Here is a 19866-nt window from a genome sequence, read left to right as displayed (position 1 = left end):
AGCAATAACCTGTAAAGAAACGCCCTTGACAAGTTGGGTAAGGGCGAATTGTATGCGATTTGAAGGTTCGACAGCAATTAGGGACATTGCACGCCCGGGCAAGCAGTAACGCTGTTTCCACCAACGACATTTCAAAAATTTTCTATTCGTGCGAACCTAGGATGTGTCTTGAAATGGGAACAATGATGGCGCGTATTAGGAAATTTTTTCCTCCTTCAATGCCTCAATTGACCCAGATGGTTTTTACTTAGAGACTAGCGAAGAGGGGGTTTCCGCCCATTAAAGAGAGCCCGGACCACATGAAGAAATCAGAGCCTGCCATGGCGAACTCTCAAGCGTACATGCACACCTATTTACAGCAAGCAGCAAATTCATTGTGACTTTTTCTCTGGTTGTGGCCAAGTCATGTCGCCAGTCTCATCCCTTTGGCCTCGAGAAGCAACTTTTAGGGTGACTTGGCTACAGCAGCTGGTAATGGGTGGCCTATGAGATTGAGCTGGAAGCTGGTACGTCGGCCAAACAGGTCTTCTCTTAAGCTGATCTCCGCTGCTTATCTAATCAGGAAACCTGGTTCACTCGCCAGGTATTAAGGCACGCTAAAACGGCGGCTTCTGGGGGTCAAAGGGGGCTGTACCACTGTCCATCTGTAATTGGCCCCTTGTCCGTACACTAGTGCACTAAGCCATGCGATCAACCGTGGCTGGCCGCTTCCAACCATTCCCGATTCCATGTCGCCTGGCTTCCGAACGGCGCTGGCGTCAGCCTACACCTCAGATCACGGTGAGCGAACATCATAAAATTTGGCATGGCAGCAGAGGGCGGCATGCTGAGCACAATGATTACCATGAGCGGGACGTTGATATGAGTTGGAATCAGACACTTTCCCAGCTCTAGAATCTTTGTCAGCCATGTATGGGAATGTCTTTGAAGTCGCTGTCTTTGGCATCTACCTAGATCCTTCCAGCTTGATATCGCTTGAGGTACCAATACTGCAATTTTTGAGATACATCATTGAGATACATGATTGAAGCTGAAAGCTGATCATGTTGCGGTTTGAGACAGCGACGCAGGCATCCATCAGTTACAGCACACCGCCCCTCCAGTCCAAACAGAAACAAGAGAAATGTCATTTTCAGCTCCAACGATCATATTCAACATAAAGACCAGCTTGATTCCATCTTCCAACAAGCCCGTTGCCTCGTTCTTGCATGCTCAACACGCATGATTAAAAGTCCTCCAAGATGCCCCCCTCTTTTGGTCCCGACACACTCTTGTTCTCATGGAATCTCTTCATGAATATTCGGGACCCTCCTACTCCCCAAAGCGAACGCAAACAACACCCGGAAATCATTGAAATTTTGTCAGACAGCGATGAAGATGCCCAAGGCAGGACACCAACCCGGCGGCCGAGACGTGCCAACGACAGATCTCAACACCTCACCCCACCACCATCGCCTCCGTCGCCGTCATCAACCAGGCGCCAGCAGGTCGCACGAAACGACACTGCATCCCGCCTTCGAGCTGCTCCGAGGGCTCCTGTTGGAGAGCCAGGTGGCGTTCCGCATCGACGACAACTCACCCCTGCTGTGACTACCTTTCAAGGTGGCCCTATTCGCTTTGCGGGCACTACAGAGACTCGTACCGCACGAACTAGCACTACGAAAGCTGGTTCCAACACCCCAAACATTCCCAAGAGATCCGGTAATCTCAAGATCGAACCGGGCGAGGGCTCCATGGCGCCCAGAACAGGTATTTCTGTCTTCACCGAAGTCTTGGCACAGGTCACTAATGTTATTGGGCCTTCAGGATGGCTGCCTCGCACCAAATAGGCCCCTAGCTGGCGATCTTGGTGCCGGCACTGAGCGGAGCAAGAGCGGAGCATGGCTTTGCCAGAACGATGGCCGAGTGTCAATCGGGTCTCATGATCGGAACTACCGGCAAGAGGTTGACTCTGGAAGGAGAAGTAATTACCTCATGTATGCTTTGGAGATGAGTACTGAAATATCAGGCAATGGCATGACCTGAACCTCGGCGGGGGCCACCCAGATGAGGAGATCAATGACGTGATGAGGGCTTGACATGGAAGATCAGTACCAGATGACAGAATGTCATGCACAGAAACAGTTAGTCCGTCTCGTATGCCTCCGTTTCAGGGGTTCTTACCTCGCAGTAGTGTCCGCTGAAGGTTAAGTTTGCCCGAACCACTGATATGGTTACTGGGTCTCGCCAAGCGTTTGCCATGCTTTCTCCACAAATATAGGGCTACCACCGTGGCGGATAGTGATTCCATTGGTCTAGCCAGTTGCGTGACATTGCCCGATAGCTTACGATAGCTTGGATAGCCTATGGTAAAGCCGGCGAGTATTCTGCCAAAAGATCTGTACGGCATAAATTGGAGGTGGCACTAACTGCTCTGGAAGCGGTGTTCTAGCCTCTAGGTAGCAAAGCGATCGTGCTAACGGGTGCCAATTCCGAACTTCCTTGTAAAACAAACTAGAAAGGTGGGCGAATGCAAAGCTCGGGTGACCGATACAGCTCGGAAATAAATCGATCCACGCGTCAAGCGAATTCTATTCAACTTCTTTTTCAGGAGCCATTGTGTCATTTGCCGAGAAAACACACTCCATCAGTTGCTTTTCTCTACTACAACCTTTCCACTGCCACTCTAGCAATCCTTTCTGCCGCCACTCTAGCAATCTTCAAGATGCCCTTCGTTGTATTACCAGCCCTCGTCGAAGACATCGAACGGATCTACGACATCCAGTTCGCGGCTTTCAAAGATGAGCCCATAATGAGATTCCTCTACCCCAATGGCGTCGACCGCAAACTTCACACAGAAGGGACGCATGAGTGGTGGAAGCAAGACCAGATCGGCCACCCAGTCAAGTGCGTCGACACCGAGACGGGCGAAATCGTCGGCATGGCGGTGTGGGATATTTTCTGGCGACCTGGCGAGGAGCACGCATTCCAAAAGCCGGAGGGCATCCCGTGGCTTACGGGTGACGACAAGAAGAAATGCGAACGGATATTGATGCCCATGTGGGACATGCGTGTCCAGCTCTTTGGCAAGCGCAGGTACATCTGTAAGTTTCCTGACCATCATCACGGCCACAAAGGCTGATGTGTCTTCAAAGATCTCTCGACGATAGCTGTGGACCCCAACCGCCAGAGACAAGGTATCGGCCGCGTACTCATGCAGTGGGGGGCCGACGTTGCAGATCAATTGGAACTGCCGATCTACACCGAAGCTTCGGATACAGGGTTCTCTCTGTACGCGAACGTGGGGTTCGAGAGGCTCACCCATGTGAGCATCGTCCACTCCGCCGAGGCGCGTGGGAAGGACGAGGCCGCCGAGGTTCCCCTCGTGGTCAGGATGCCCAAGGTCGCCGGCGGAATCAACTTCAAGGAATGGTCAGAGGCAGGCTTTCCGGAGGACTTCAAATTGTGAGGAAGAGTCATGTTCATGGTGTCCATCTGGGTCGACGTTGAAGGGGTTGCGATCAGCACTCAGCGGAATGTGGGCGGAAAGTATGGGAACGCCCCCCCCCGAGAAATGCGTGTAATCCGTCAGCACAAAGCCCTCCAGCGAATAATTTCAACTGGAATAAATCTACCGTCTTATTACATTTCATGGTCGTTTGCTAGGTTGAGTGTCTTTCAATTTTGAATTTCTCTGCCGTTGCTCACAGACTTAGGTATGCGTCGTAGAAAAAGACGTCAGACGATACTTAAATGCATGAAATAATGCTATGGTCACATTTAGGCCAATTAGACACGGATCTTGAGGAGCCTTGTTTCGAGCATCTCGAAGAATTCGCCCTGTATGGTAAGGTAGATAGTGGATTTGGTGGATTTGGTTCGACGGACATTGGGACTTTGTGAGTTTCGAGAGATTATCGCTCCTCAAGTAGCAACGACCATCAGATGCGGTCCACGAGCTATTTATTTGCAACGCAGAGCCTCTCCTAATGGATTGGTATCTGATACCAGCGTGACTTCCGCAGGTAGTCCTTCGAACAAGTTGGAAAATTCGGAAGAGGAGAAGCCCAACATCCCGATCAAGGGCGGTCTATGCCCAAGACGGAGGTCATTCTTCAGAACGCCACCAGCCTATGTGTGACATTCTCCAATTCACAACAGGCAGAAGGTACTTTTTATCATATTCCAACCAATACTACCCCAGAACCAGAAATGAAAGACAGACTGTGGGGAGCAGTGGAATGATTGAACCGGGGATGGGCGAGGAATTCTGGACGGGAGAAATGACGTTAATTTTGCAAGGCAGCCTATGCTTGCATTATGTAACTCGCCATGGACAAGTGACATATTCGGTTAACTTCACCCTGCATATTTTCGTATTCCGAAGTCATTTTCGTATACCTTTGTCGTATTTCGTATTTGAGCGGGAAGCGAATGGCACGTACGTTGGGTTGCTGGTAATTCAACGCAGTATATATAATTCCTAGAACGATAGATATCGGGAAAAAGTTGCAAACAATCTCATGCTGCTTTGCACTCGTCAAAGATGAATGGCTTTGCATTTCTCTGGCTTTGGGTTGCGGGAGTGACGGCCAGCTACTTCAATCCCATCCTTCCAGGCTTCCATCCGGATCCAAGCTGCATATATGTTGAGAGCACATTTCTTTGCGTGACGTCCACTTTCACCTGGTTTCCCGGTGTTCCTGTCTACGCCAGCAAGGACCTCCGCCGCTGGGAGCTCGTAAGCAGCGTGCTTAATCGGCGAGAACAACTACCACAATTTGCGGACGCCCCGACTGGACAAGACGGTCTTTTCGCATCAACGATTCGCTACCATAATGGTACATTCTATGTCACTACCACCTACGTCTCTATCGCTTCCTACACGGACTTTGTCATGGAAAACCTGATCTTCTCAACCAACGACCCATACAACGCGTCCTCGTGGAGCATTCCGACCAAAGTTGACTTCACTGGCTACGACCCATCATTGCTATTCGATGATGACGGAACGGTCTACTTCACTGGAGCTGCTGCGCTTTCGACTGGGACTGCAATCGCTTTGGCCACCATCGATGTGGACAGCGGTTCCCTTGGCCCCATTAGCTACCCATGGAATGGAACTGGTCTAGGTACCGCCGAGGGGCCGCATTTATACAAGAAAGACGACTGGTATTACATTCTTGTCGCTGAAGGAGGAACGAAAGAGATGCACCGCGGGTCAATTGCGAGATCCCTCACCGTCGGTGGCCCCTACGAAAGCAACCCGGCAAACCCAATTGTCATCGCTGAGCACCTCAATTCTTCGTACTTCCAAACCGTTGGACATGCCGACCTTTTCCAAGATGAAGATAAAGGGCTTTGGTGGGGAGTAGCTCTCGCAATGCGATCAGGGCCGGACTTCGTGTCATATCCGATGGGCAGAGAAACCGTGTTGTTTCCTGTCTCATGGCCGGATGAGGCAGGGGGGTGGCCAAGCCTGCTGGAACCAGTCAGAGGGCAGATGGGCACATCGCTTCCTGGTAAAAGTGGCAATACAAGCGGTATACCTGGTACAGGAGATGAGCCTGATGTTGTTGACTTCAATGTCTCTTCGGATTTGCCAACACATTGGTTGCATATTCGTTATCCAGAGGAGGCAGCATACGCCATTTCCCCTTCTGGACACCTAAACCAGTTGCAACTCGGCCTATCGGCAAGCAACCTCTCCTCGGTGGTTACGCGCAACAGTACGATGCCCAACACCATCACGTTCTTGGGCCGTAGACAGACCGACACCCTTTTTAGTTTCAGCATCGACCTCGAATTTCACCCAAAAGGCCCAGCAGACGAAGCCGGAGTCTCGATTTATCTAGACGAAAAGCGGCACATAGACTTTGCCGTCATTCCAGATGATCATTTGGTCGACGGCAAACGCTTACGTCTTCGATCATTTAGCAACAACGAAAATTTGACCTTGCCGCAAGACGTCATAGTGCCGATGCCTGGGGATCAAGAAGCAAACGCTGCTGTGCGCCTAGAGGTCAGGGCAGAAAACATCACGCACTACATGTTCCTTGCGGGGCAGGTCAGTGGAGACGAGAGCATAGATACCAATATGACGGTCGTGGGGCATTCTTTGGCAAGCCTTGTGAGTGGCGGCTACACCGGTACCGTAGTTGGCGTCTACGGGACCGCGAATGGTGAGGCGACAACAGCCAGCACCTCTGTAGCATACGTCAGCCGATGGAGGTACTATGGTAAAGGGCAATACGTTGATCACGACGTAGTTGTTTAGTCAAGGAAATGTAATAAACGTGCATGTGTCTCTAGGCAGTGTCGGCCCTACAGCATTTGCAGCATCCTAAAGCGAATAAATGGACATACAGGGTAGTTCATATTTCATTCAAGTAGCAAGAGTCAGCATAGTAGATCAAATTCCGGAACACCTCCGAGATCTCTGCTCAGAACGTCAAACTCAAAGTGCTCCGCTACCCAGGGATACGTGATATCAGAGAGATCAGAGGCTATGCTTGTTCCATCCCCTGGCCGTGCTCCTTGTTGACTGTTGCTAGAAGGGAAGTCTAACGGGGACCAAATCGCTGATGCGCTACCTTCTTGGCGCACATCGTAATGTCGATCGTGGTCGAAGTTCACATCCGAATGAGTATCGCCAACAGAGCTTGTATGCGACTTAGACATAGATTGAGAGATAATCCAATTTCTCCAAGCATTCCTTCCTTGCTGTTGTGTCTGATCTCTCCGTAATGACAGGGACGCGTGGTTTTGTTCGTGATGCTGTCGGTCTGTAGTTGTGGAAACGTTCGCCATAGCACGAACGATTCCTCTCAGGCTTGAAGCTGCGGCTTCGCTCCCCATGGCCAGTTCTGTGAGGATAAGGATACCCTGAGAAATGGTTTTCATCGGTGCAGCGATTATACCCGCCAACCTAACCCTGGCAAGCAAAAGCACGTGAAGGGCCGAGCTGCAGTGGAGCGAATCGTGGAAAGACGGAGCGCACAAAAGAGATAATGACTTCAGCTTGGACATGATTCGAATACACGCGACGGCTGAGTCAACGCATTGCTGGGTTTGCTGCTCTAGAAATTTGGTCGCATTTGGGGCCAGAGGCTTATCGGACTTCCTTGTTGCTGCGTTGTAGTTGAGGCATGATCGTGTCAGCAGTATGGTTGCTTGCTCAAAAGTCAAAGCTAGGTGGGCCTCAGATCTTGTTGTGAAGCTCTCGAGGTTGACATGCTTCGGAAGGTCTCGCCTCCATTGCTCCAAATCGCGTCTAAGTTGGTGGATGACCTTCGGCCGTATGATCGTTCCCTTCTCTGCGGCTGTTCTGTCGTAGACAGCACCGACGATCCTACCAAGCAAGTGGCAGATCTGTGCCATTGCAACCAGGCCGTCACAGCGTTTCCATCCAAGAGTCTCCACCGGATACGGGGCGTCAATCTCGGTGTCACTCAAGGATAGCGGTCGTCCCATCTCGACACTGTACAGCCTTTCTGCAACGTATACTGTCCACCATAACCTGTTCCGTAACTCACGCACATGAGCATGTAGCGAGGAGGCTGCAAAGCTCGTATGGAGCCCCATGTTGATGGCCATCCGTAAAGCCAGCCCAAGCACGTTGTAACTTGCGTCACGACTGCCAGTACTCGGCAAATAGATGCCCTGAAGAGCGCAGACTTGAACGCTGGCCATTGACGATGAGCAGATAATGTCTGGAAGGAGCTTGCGTGAAGCCTCGTAAAAGCGCCAGCCAAGGTTTGGAGCTGGGACGGGAACTTTGATGCGGGAAATATCCTCCAGACAATGGATTCCCTCTTCTATTAGGAGTCGATTTGATTCAGTAGACATCTCCGAAGTCGGGGCGATGCCAGTATCCGCAAACTGACTGCCGATGGCGAGGACCATGAAGAGGATGGAAATGAATTCAATCGATCGCCGGGAGTTCCGAGAGTCTCTTGCTTCAAACTCGTGTGTTCCGTCATAAAAGGCCGCGAGTTTGCGAGAGAATATCTCCGGATGAACACAGAAATAATTGGCCTGGCCGTGCTCGAAAAACGATGTAGTCAAATAGTTTACAACCTCCTGGGGCGGGAGAGCTGCATTGACTGAAGTCCTCCAGTCGGTTCCGAAGCTTAAGTCGGAGATCTGGTGCAGACTAATGTCTCGACAGTCCTAAAGAAATCTTAGCGAGCTGTCGCCGACAGGGGTGAGAAAGAGATAGAGGAATGACCTACAGCATCTCCGTTCTCATTTTCTTCGTCTACATCACCAGCGAAAACCTGTTGCACGGAGGTGAAGAATGACCACAAAGAAGACGTGCCCTCGAAGTCTGTTTACTGTCAGTTCAACCCCTTATCGTTTACCACGCATTCGAGGGAATATGCTCACGGGTTTTGCCTTGGTTGACAACTGTCACAGAGGCAGCGTGTGTTGATACCGCATCGCAGTAGATCATATCCTGAGTTGTAGTTTGATCCAAAGTCTCATTCCTCAACTGACCTACTGCCTCAGTTGACGGCGTACCACCAACAGTGTCATCGGAGGTTTGGGCGACCAAGTGCGAATAAAAACGTTCCAAAGCTTTGGTCTCAATTGGAGCATCGGGATGCTCTCTTGAGAAAATTTTCTGTAGAAGTTGAAGCTCCTCATCACCACGATCCTTTCGTTCTGCATGTGATGTCGGGTTGGAATATGATCGCCTGGGTGAATCTACAGGCGTATCACTGCCAGAATACTGGCATTGCCTTTGGGCGCCTTGACATCTGTCACAGGGGGCTTGCCCATTGCACCGGAGTTTATTTCGGCGACAAAGCTTGCAGCTGGTGCAGTCGATCATTAGCTTACGAATGGATTTGACATGCTGGGTTTGTCTTGAGCTTACGCAATCTTCACCCTCTTTCTTTGGTCATCAGGTACCCGAGGCCTCTTCCGTCGGCCGGTCGTCTCAACAGGCAAGGTCTCCGCCTTAGTAGGCATGTCAACGTCGGATATGTGTTGTCCTCTAGTTTCTAAACCTTTCGGAAAGGGCATCGGATACTGTTTATGGATAGTTATTCGAAGTCTCCCACTACGATCCTTATCAAGCCCTATCTCGGGTGCATGTACCCGACCCCCCCACACACTTGAACATGACCCCGCAGTTGAAGTCGCTCGGCTGCCATTCCCCTGTAAGTGATTGCCAGCACTTGCTGCTGCCAGCATCGTCGCATAGTCGGATTGCGGGACTTAGAACAAGTCAGATACAACTTCCTTCTACCATAAACCCACGTGGCGGGCCGCTAGATTGGCCCCGGTACTAGTGACAGAAACGATCGATAGGTTGTAAGCTCATTTTCACTTCGCGACCTGGACGGACGTGATCTAGTGACTTCTAATCTGGGGTTGTTATTCGGGCGGGTATTTCTGGCTATTAGAGCGGATAGTGATGAAGGAGAAGCGATAAAGAAAGCAGCAACGACGACAAAGGCAACGAGAATAGTAGAATACACTAATCTTTATTATTTTCAAGAACAAGTAATTAAGATAACTAAGGTAAACAATTCATTTGGAGAGCCCAGGTTTCTGCCTAATCCGCTTGAAATGTTTGCCTGGGTAGGAAGACACCACATTTTTGTACACAATCTGATTGTAGGCACAAAGATAACGATCAGGTGCACGAGCAGCTCATCTTCTATTCAATTTCAGTATTCTGGTCATCCGGCAGACCATTTGGAGGAGGAAAACTAGACAACAGCAAAACGGCCACCGCTGCCATTGCAACGCCCTGTATTGTTGTCAGCGTTTGGAACACATCCCCAAGCAGAAGCAACAGGAACATACCGCGTTACAGAAGAACGTTAAATATGCCTTCTCAATTCCAGCAAAGCTTGAGAAGATGAACCCAAATAAGCCCAGAGTTGATAGCATGGCGACATTTTCGACGAGGGTCATAGCTTGTAGGGCGTCCGTCCGTTCCGACGGTGCACACATTTCCGTGATGACGCCTTTGCTGGCTGGCGCGGATCCAGAAGCTAAAGGGAATAAAACGCCGGCTGGTATTCTGGTTAGCGATCATGAAAACAACTGTAAACTGTATTGCTTACCAAGATAGATGTGCCATCCTTTGGTTGCGAATGCGGTTGAGGCTGTGAGCAGCCCATCCGCTACTAAGCTCCATCGCAAGAAAGAAATGTCAAACTCATGACCAGGAACGCTTTGGAAGACAGTTGCTTCGCTCAAGTTGTTTGGTTTTGGGTGCACGTCCGTTGTGACGCCTGCTTCTGTTTCTGCTAGGACTTGTGCTCTGAAGACCTCACTCTGGAGTTCCTTTTCGGACCGCCCGGTGTACCACTTTCGCCCGGAATCGATGATTCTAGGGAATATGAAAAGAAGGAAAACACCGCGTATGAGCGAGTTGGAAGCCATAAGATAGCTGTTTTCCGTGGGCAGGAAATTGAAAGCCGCGGTAGAGTAGAGCTGGATTAGAATTGGCGCATAGCCAGTTGCCAAGACGCCCAAGAAGACGCCCAAGGCCAGGAATGCTACACCGTAGTGTTTTATAGGTCGGCCATCCTCCAGTCGAAATCTTTTGGGGGCAAGGACTCTCAAAGCTCCAAGCCATCTGCTCCACCCTTGTCGCTTTGCAGATGTGCCACCAACAATACCAGGTGTTCTGGGGTCGATGTATGGGATGAACATGGACGAGTACAAGCTTGACAATGCGAATAAGATGGTTGCAATTTCAAAGGGTCGTATAATACCCCAGCTGTCGCCAACAATGCCGCCGAGGAGATATCCGATCGATATTCCCAACATGACGCTGCCCTGGAGCATGCCGAACATAGCGGTCCGTTCAGAGGGAGGAGTAATCTCGCCTGCAATTGTGTTGAGTACGAGCAGATATCCGGACATTCCCCCAATAAGGCTGATCAGTTGACTACACTGAACGATGATGATTCCACTCCTGGCGCCAACTGAGACTCCGACGACCTGAACTCCAACTCGCAAAGCAGGAAACGCGGTCTGCAGGACAAGTGCAACTTTTGGGCCCCAGTTCTTAATCTGCCAACCAGCGTAGAAAAGGTTGATAACACTGCAGAACATCGTCGAAAGGCCAAGAATAGAGACTTGCGTCGCGGTACCGGCGTCGATCTCGCTGCGATTGCAACGGTCGCCTAGCAAATTGCCAGTGTCATGGTTTCCGTAGAATTCTTCACATTCCATAAGACGGAAAAGATACAGAATACTGGAATTGTTAGCAATCGCAGTCGCTAGACTTGCTGTTTTCCTTACTTACGGTACTTGGGTAAAGCTTAGCGCGACAGATATGAGAAAACCAGCCAATAGTACTCTGTTAGCTGAGGAGAACACAGCTCTCGTTTTGGATAGTTTTGGATCATTCTGCAGTAAAGGTGTGCTCTCGTTATTCGACATCGTGTGCTTTTTGACTGACAGTCTAGTGAGATTTGGAGTGATTGGGTTGTCAACAGCAGGTACCAGACGCGCTCTTCGCATGTCCTTGATGTTGCATGGCTAAGTAGTGAACGTTATCTATCAACTGCATCGTTTGATTGTGCAGCGTCTCCCCTCGGTCAGTTCCGTTCGGTTATCATTATGGGACCCGGCCCGAAGGGCATCGTCAACGACAACATCATTCTTGGCCAAGAAGGGCCACTTTCCTCTCATGCGGAAGCAGTAAGACTTACCTTATCGCGCGCTATGAGATGGTCTTATCTACCACGCAGATAGAGAATCTGAGATACCCATCTTTAGTTCCACAGCCAATCGGAAAATGGTTCGTCTTTCGGCAACAGGGGTGCTACCCCAATGTCGGATTGCGGGCAGGAGGCGCCAATGAATGAAAAGCAGTAGAAAACAACAAGACAGCTTCCCATACGTAACAAAATGCGCAGATTTCGCAATTCTGCATCATTTCCGCCTCCACATTAGTCTCAAGCCCCCATCGAACTTTGAATGATGGACGAGCCTAAACAACGAACGTCGGTCGTGCACCGGATCAAGGGTGCGTGTTTTAAATTTCTCCATCAGACGAAGGTTCATTAGCTCACTATCATAGTCCTGGTTCTTGGCGAGGAGTCATCTAGCAAGGAAGAGCGATGGCTGGTTCAGAAGCTGGGTGAGCTAGTCAAGTTGGTGTAACGAGTGACCACATAGCTGACAACCTTGGTACCAGACTTTTTCATCCTCACATACTGCTGTGTGAGCTTCTTCTTCAACTACCTAGATCGTGCTGCCTTTGCCAACGCATACGTGAGTACTTACTTAACTACCTTTGGGTCATTTATTGACAGCCGCAGGTTTCTGGTCTGAAAGAAGCCCTGGACCTCAGTGGTAGCCAGTACAACGTTCTGTTGTCAATGACCACCGCTGGCTATGTCATCGGACAGGTGCCTCACGGCATCGCCATCCAGAAGATTCCACCACGTATCTGGTTCCCCTCAATGGTCATCATTTGGGCAGGCCTCACCATGGCCAGTGCAGGATGCAAGACCTATGCCCAGCTCTGCGTTGTGAGGTTTCTCATGGGACTGATTGAAGCATCCACGTACTGCGGCACTATCTACTGCATCGGATCCTGGTACAAACCTCGCGAAATAGCTAAGAGAACGGCAATCTTCACGGCGTCTGGCCAGGCAGGCTCCATGTTTGCAGGCGTAATGATGACGGCGATCAACCAGGGCATGGACGGCCACTCAGGGCTGGATGGCTGGCAATGGGTGTTTCTCATCGACGGCATCATCACCTTGCCCATTTCCATAGTCGGATTCCTTTACTTCCCGGATACACCCGAGCAGACAAAAGCACGATGGATTAGCGAGTCCGAGAAGCGCCTCGCCCTAGATCGTCTCCCACCCAAGCGCGAGGACGGCCACAACATCAACCCCTGGTCACTGGCAAAGCGTGTCTTTGGTTCCCCGGCTTTCTACATCCTATGCATCTTCTCCATGGTCTGTTCCGCTTTGGAAGCATTCTGCGTTCAGAACCTTTATCTGCTGTGGCTTAAACACTACTCGGCACAGGGATTCTTCACACAATCGCAGGTCACCACGTATCCTTTGGGTATACAAGCTATGGGAATCGTTTCCAACATGCTCGCCGCTGTGTATATCGACGCAACTGGGCGCCGTGTCCCCATGGGCATTCTAGCATGCGCATTACAGCTTGTCTCGGCTGTGATTCTACTGGTGCCGACTTCAGGAAAGGTTGCCATCATGTTCGCTTTCTATCTCGCTGGATCATCTTACATCGTCAACCCATTGCTGTTTGGCTGGGCTAACATCATTTCCCAACGAGGTGGTGACGATGCCCGTCGCAGTGTCATTCTCACAAGCATGAACGCCTTCGCCCAAATCTTGTATACCTGGTGGGGCATTGTCTTCTATCCCGCGGACAAAGTGCCATACTGGCGTGATGGCTATATAAGCATGATTGTCATAATTGCGTTGTTGTTCAGCATGCTGTGGGCGGTACTTTGGCTTGACCGACGGACTGCCCAACAACACCCTGACGCGGCCTTCTACGACTCCACACATCCTGTTCTAGTGTCAGATGATAAAGACAACATATCGATGAGGGCTATTCCTGTGGGGAAAGATGTGAATGGGAAAGAGGTCAGGATGGCTGATATCAGTGTGTAGCCTGACTATGATATTTCGCGATAGGATTATGGGGGAGTTCAAACTTCATCAAGAGGCGAAGTGATCGATACGTTGTTCTTATGTAGTCCAGATGATACGTATGGTGTGGCCATGACTTTTCTCTCTTTTTCATGATTGGATAATTATTTGCAATGAATTCATCGGACAACTCTCCATCATAGTAAGTGCATGTTACTGGAACGCTGAGGCAATCATTCGACTGTTCCTGCGCAGGGTTGAGCTTCATGTTGTCATTGTCGAGAACCCAGTCAACCTTGTGTTTAGTTTTGATATCTAGGTACCTATGGTGCGGACATGTTTCAGTTCCACTCGCAGTTCCGCTCCGGACGCAAATGGCTAATCTGACTCTTGACGATGCGACCATCTTTCATCACCAGCATCAAGTTCTCGTTGATTCTCTCCAAGCTAGAGACATCCTCCAATGGATTCTCACTCAGAAACAGCAAATCGGCGAAGGAACCCTCAACAAGCTCGCCTAGCTTGCCCTCCATACCCAGTTGCTTGGCACCGTTGATAGTAGCCTGCCGCAGGACTACAGGGCTTGGTAATATCTTAGACCGCACGACGAATTCGTACGTCTGCATCACCAAGGTAGGCCCCGTCGTGTCGGTTCCGAAACACACAGTCACACCTGCATCCTCGGCGTAGCGGATGCCCCGTATCCCCGCATCTCCCACGATCGCATTCTTGCGCAACCCTTCCGGCGTCTCAAACTTGTCGTACGGTGGCATGGTGACAAATGTGTGAAGAGCTAGCGTTGGCGTCAAGAAGACCCCTTTCTCAACCATGAGTTGCGCAGTCTCAGGATCAATCATGTTGCCATGCTCAATGCCGCGGACACCACCCGCAATGGCGTGGCGGACACCCTCGGCAGTGTAACAATGAGCCGTCACTAGTGTACCACCCATGTTCTTGTTGACAGTCGTGATAGCCTGAAGTTCCTCTACCGTGAACTGCAAGGACTCAAGCTTGTCCGTGGCGGAGGCAATGCCGCCTGATGTACACACTTTGAGGTGTTGGGCGCCTTTACGCATGTTGTCGCGCGCAGCCTGTAGACACTCGGGCACGCCATCACAGAGTCTCCCAAGAGCAGAATTGGCGATACCATTTCTCCGGCAGCAGTGCGAGTCGTTCCATACTTCTGTGTCGTCTCCGTGGCCTCCTGTCTGTGAGAGCATCCGTCCACCTTGGAAGACGCGGGGCCCGGGTATAAGAAACTCTTCAGTGGCCTGCGCATGAGCAATGGTTGCGCCACCGGTGTCACGGACCGATGTGAAGCCGTTGGATAAGATGCCCCGAAGGGTGCCGGCGGATCTGAAAATGGCTGTTTCGTGTGGAAAGGTGAAAGCTCCATGCAATGTAGAGCTGCCATGCACGGCCATGAGATGCACATGACAGTCGATGAGTCCTGGACAGACGAAATATTTGCTGGCATCGATCTTCTGCGCTTTTTGTCCGGCACAAAGAAACTCGGCGGTCAAGTCGCGGGCGGTGGTGGGAGCCACTCTGATAATCTTGCCACCTGCCAAGTGTAGGCTGATGCCCTTATGCACAACCCCAGCTCTTGGATCAACGAGATTGGCGTTGGTGAGGAGGTAGGGAGTTTGAGGCCCGGGCAGCCATGGCTTCTCAGAGATATCGTACGCAGGGTTGGGGGGATAGATGGTTGACTTCAATTCCTCCAACGTCTGCATCAAGTTGTGTTTTCCTTCGTCGCCGAGGGATGCAGACTGATTGCTATCATGTTGAAAATCCTCCAGAGTTACGAACTCGAAGCGCGAGATGTTACTCTCTTGTGAATACTTGCGCTGCGAATGAGTAGGAACAGCCCTCATTTTTCTTGTCGTGCGATGTATCGAAACAGCCCTTGCACAAAATGAGACTCGAAGATATTGACAATTTTCGCATTCATATTATCGTCTCAATGCCTGGAAACATTTTGAGCAATTCAATCCCGGGGTTGCTTCGATACGGCCGGGAGGCGAGCGGCCCGGTGATCCCGTTGCTTTACCCATCGGGTACAAGTACCCGGAGTACAATTCCGCTGCGGCTTCCCTGATATCCGCAGTAGACGATAGACGATAAGCTTGGAAACCGACAACATCGGTTTCTCTGACCGATAGCAATGTCTCGGCCCGTTTTGATTTCTTCGTTTGGCTGCCCGTATGCTGACAGCCCGCTGTCCGGTGTGTCGTTGGTAGTCTTTGTCGTCCAGGTCGAACGTGTCGGCAAGCTCTGCACAACGCGATTCTTCCCAGAGCCTTTGCGCATCATCATTGATGTTTAAATCGAACTTTTCAAAATTTCTTTCTATACTATTTCGGCCGTCATGGAGAAAGACCATGGCCTGTCTGCACGTCAGGTGATGTACCAGAAGCCAGCTGTGTGGAGGCACAGACTTGGTGCAGCCATGCTCTACGGACTTGCTGCTATCGGCATTGCCCACTTGGTTTCTAATTTCCCGGCGTGGTGCATGGAGCTCGCAGGTCAGAATTTCCAAGACGTCGCAAACTATTTGGAAGAAGACATATTTCCAGATACCGACTATCCTCTCCGACGTGCAGAGGAACCATGGGATATTGCAACGTCATACCCATACCAAAGACGACTTTCTAAGAACGTTACTGAAGGGACATGGCTCCGAGTAGCTACTCATCCATCAAAGGAGGAGATTGTGTTCGATATGCTAGGAGACCTATATTGCATGTCTACACGCAGCCGAAAGGATGATTCAGCCGTGATTGCTCACCCCATACTGACGGGAATTCCGTATGAGAAGGAAGCGGAGTTTTCTCCCGATGGATCCAACCTCGTCTACATATCGGACGCAGGCTTCGGTGTCGACAACATCTGGACCATGCCATACACCACTTGCAAGAACATGGCACGCATGCCGCAGCAACAGATCCGAGAAAGCGCAGTCCAACAAACGAACTCAACCTTCCGTTTCTTCTCAAGTCCGGCATTTCACCCGACGGAGCCGAAAGTCATTGCCACGAAATGGTTTCTTACGGGTCGCCCAAATGGAGCTGGTGAGATATGGGAGGTGCCCTTGAGGGTTTCTAATGATGGTGTTTTGCCTAAAAGAGGAGGCAGAAGAATCATTAGTCGAAAGCTTCCTACTTCCTGGTCCAAAGAGAGATATTTCGAGAGTCAGTTGGGATCAGAGCAAGCTCGTTATACACCCTCTGGTGATGGAATCGTGTTCTCTCGCAACGTGCGGGATGATGCGGAGGGCAAGTTTTCGTACAATAAAGACGTTCATTCTGGGATCAACGCCGTCTTTCTCTTGAATACCACCACCAATGAGACGACGACCCTAGTATCGGCTACTCCCAGCAAGCCCAACAAACCTGCAAGCCCAGGCGGCGCGAATATGCCACGACTTTCTAGCGACGGAAGCACTCTAGCATTCATCAGACGACGGAACGACAAGGAAGTTCTTGCTCTCAAGGACATGCGTTCCGGCACTTTGCATTACGTCTGGGATGGCCTCTCCTACGACCTGAGTACTATTCCCGCGTTCATGGGGGCTTACCCGAACTATGGTTGGTCAGAGAATGACAGCAAAATTGTCATCTGGTCTCAAGGCCAGATCTGGAGTATACCATTGCGTATAAACCACTTTGGTGAGCGGGTTGCCAGCGGTGATCCGAAGCAGCTTGGGTTCAGGGCCGCGATAGACATTGCCCTCGGAACAACGAGATACTCAACAACCAATATTACAGCGCATCAACTTGCAACTCACGCCCAGGAAACGGCTTTCCGGGGCCTTCGGAGTGACGCCAAAGGAGAGACGGTGGTGTTTGAAGGGGCTGGGGACAATTACATCATGGATGTTTCTTCTGGTGACACTCGGAAACTCAAGGCTCCGAATGCCGGTACATCATGTTACTCCCCATCATTTGTGGGTGAGACCCACTATTTGCTCGAAGCATGTCGGGACGACGTCAATTACACCAGCTTTCACGTCGTCAATCGACAGGACAATACTATCACCGAAGTTCAAGGACTACCTCGAGGAAGATATGTTTCTCCAGTCACCGATGGGAGAATCATTACCTACATCCGCACTGGCAAGGACTACATGTTTGGAGATATTGACGAGACATTTGGGGAGGGTGTTTGGGTTGCCAACATTAACTTACCCGCGACAGCTTCGGGGACATCGTGGTTGGTTGGGCTCCGGAGACTTCCCATCAGGGACTACAGCGCCGAGTCCAAGCTTGAGATAGGGCCCCGCGATGGGTCCACCATTATTCTGGTCCAAACCCTGGATTCGATCGTCGAGTATGATTTGGATAGAAGTGTGGCGCGCAAGATATCGGCCAGCCGAACATCGGTCGAGATGCGATCTACAGTGAAGAACCCGCACATCATCGGGCTTCGGGACTTTCAGCACATCTGGCTGTCGGTGAATCATCAGGCCGAACAAGGATATATATGGAGTAGGTCAGGACATCCTCAGAGGCCAAAGGATCTCACCCGTCTCTCTGACGTTGGTGGTCATGATTTTACTTTCAGCTGGGACGGAGACAGGGCTTTCTGGCTCTTGGGACCCAGCCTGAAAATGGTTGATGTCAAACTTATCTCCGAGGGATGCAGGCGAGCATCGCTCAAATCGAGAGACTCTGGCGACTGCGCTCGTAGGGTTGTCTTTTCCAGGAAAATCAACGCAACCTACGAGGCGGCAAACCTTCACCACGCACGAGTTTCCAAGGGCAGGCCATTCGCTATCACCAATGCATCTTTGATTAGTATGGGCCTTTCGACCCCGGAACTCATGCGTCAGGCTACGGTTCTAGTGGAAAACGGCCAGATCGTTGCCGTTGGCCCCGGTTCTGACGTCAACTTACCTGCATACTGTGAAGTTCTTGATGCTGAAGGAGGCGCGGTTCTACCTGGCTTCATCGACATTCACGGTCACTGGGGAGGGTTCTTCTCGCCCTTCCCAACCCAGTCTTGGGAAATGGAAACGTTTCTAGGATACGGCGTCACGACAATCCACAATCCAGCGTCCAATAATGTGGCTGGCCACATTGAACGTGTGCTTATTGAGAAGGGAAGAATGTACGGCCCTAGAGTCTATCATACAGGCAATGTGCTGTATGGCTCAACCCAGCCTTCTGTCTACACTGAGATCAACTCTCTGGCTGATGCTAGAGATGCGCTTTTGCGGATCAAAGAGGAAGGCGTCGATTCGTCCTTTACTGTCAAAAGCTACCAGCTCGTTCCTAGATCGGCCAGGCAGAGGCTTCTGCTTGAAGCCGCTAAGCTAGGCATGCTCGTCGTACCGGAAGGAGGGTGGTCATTCGACTGGGGTCTGACCTACTTCATCGATGGTTACACATCTCAGGAGCACTCTCTTCCTGTACCCGAGCTGTACGACGATGTCCTATCACTTGTTGAGGCCAGCGGCAGCTCATATACTCCACTGGCAGTCATGAACTACGGGGGTCTCTTCGGCCAACATTGGATACACCAGAACGAGGATATACCTAACGACGCCAAGCTGAGGAAGTACGTAAGACATGACATACTGGAGAGCCTGACCGAAGTGAAGCAAGCGCCAAATAGCTCCTACCTGTTCTTCAACACGACTCGGTCAACCGCGAAACTTGCGAGGCGAGGCGTGAGGACTAATGTTGGTGCTCATGGAGAGCAGCCGATCGGTCACTTGTTTCATTCAGAGATGAAAATGATGGCCCTAGGAGGTCAGACTCCTTACAGCGTTTTACGCTCTGCCACTATCGGCAACGCGATATCGCTCGGTCTTCAGTCTTCTGTTGGGTCTATTGAGGTTGGAAAGCTGGCAGATATTGTCATATACCCGCCAGGAGTTAACAACGTACAGAAGGTATGGGAGCGAAGCGGTCATATGAAGTTCGTGATGCGAGGAGGGATCGTGGTCAGCGTCGAGGATGGACTTGTTGAATTATGGCCACGCAATGGCCGAAAACAGGCTCGGTCTCCTCTTAACCCCGAGGGTGTGACTGGGGTTGGGAAGACTTAGATGTGTGTAGCAGATGACGTGTCGACGTTTGGCCAGAGTTGAATCTCACACGCTACCTACCATTAACCTATTGTCATGTTCTCGCCAAAATCCAAACAAAATTCATAATTTGATCATACCATAGAAAATGGTGTCAACCGCCTTGAACATGGCCCAATGGCTGGTTCGAGACTTCGAAGGCCGCCAGCACCGAAGACTCCGGAGCCGGCGATGCAC

General features: G+C 50.8%; 4 protein-coding genes across 4 annotated transcripts; 3 read left to right on the top strand and 1 right to left on the bottom strand.

The window, feature by feature from the left end:
- Nucleotides 1-2704: 2704 nt before the first annotated feature.
- Nucleotides 2705-3448, top strand: COL26b_014067 (uncharacterized protein; the record flags this gene model as incomplete). Its single annotated transcript, XM_053186647.1, has 2 exons — nucleotides 2705-3083; nucleotides 3135-3448. 2 exons carry the CDS (start codon nucleotides 2705-2707, stop codon nucleotides 3446-3448), a joined length of 693 nt encoding a protein of 230 aa, XP_053029408.1.
- Nucleotides 3449-11934: 8486 nt separating this feature from the next.
- Nucleotides 11935-13616, top strand: COL26b_014066 (uncharacterized protein; the record flags this gene model as incomplete). Its single annotated transcript, XM_053186646.1, has 4 exons — nucleotides 11935-11980; nucleotides 12035-12094; nucleotides 12203-12228; nucleotides 12276-13616. 4 exons carry the CDS (start codon nucleotides 11935-11937, stop codon nucleotides 13614-13616), a joined length of 1473 nt encoding a protein of 490 aa, XP_053029407.1.
- A 320-nt stretch (nucleotides 13617-13936) lies between these two features.
- On the bottom strand, nucleotides 13937-15472 carry COL26b_014065 (uncharacterized protein; the record flags this gene model as incomplete). The annotated part of the gene is made up of 1 exon (XM_053186645.1): nucleotides 13937-15472. The coding sequence occupies one exon, from the start codon at nucleotides 15470-15472 to the stop codon at nucleotides 13937-13939; it is 1536 nt and encodes a 511-aa protein (XP_053029406.1).
- A 3233-nt stretch (nucleotides 15473-18705) lies between these two features.
- COL26b_014064 (uncharacterized protein) lies at nucleotides 18706-19280 on the top strand (the record flags this gene model as incomplete). The annotated part of the gene is made up of 2 exons (XM_053186644.1): nucleotides 18706-19161; nucleotides 19215-19280. The coding sequence occupies 2 exons, from the start codon at nucleotides 18706-18708 to the stop codon at nucleotides 19278-19280; spliced, it is 522 nt and encodes a 173-aa protein (XP_053029405.1).
- Nucleotides 19281-19866: the final 586 nt, after the last annotated feature.

This window comes from Colletotrichum chrysophilum (genome assembly GCF_026319265.1).
Source record: "Colletotrichum chrysophilum strain AFK26 chromosome Unknown scaffold_289, whole genome shotgun sequence".
NCBI lineage: Eukaryota > Fungi > Ascomycota > Sordariomycetes > Glomerellales > Glomerellaceae > Colletotrichum > Colletotrichum chrysophilum.
Note: the sequence above shows the minus strand (reverse complement) of the source record. Positions and strands in the feature narration are given on the sequence as shown.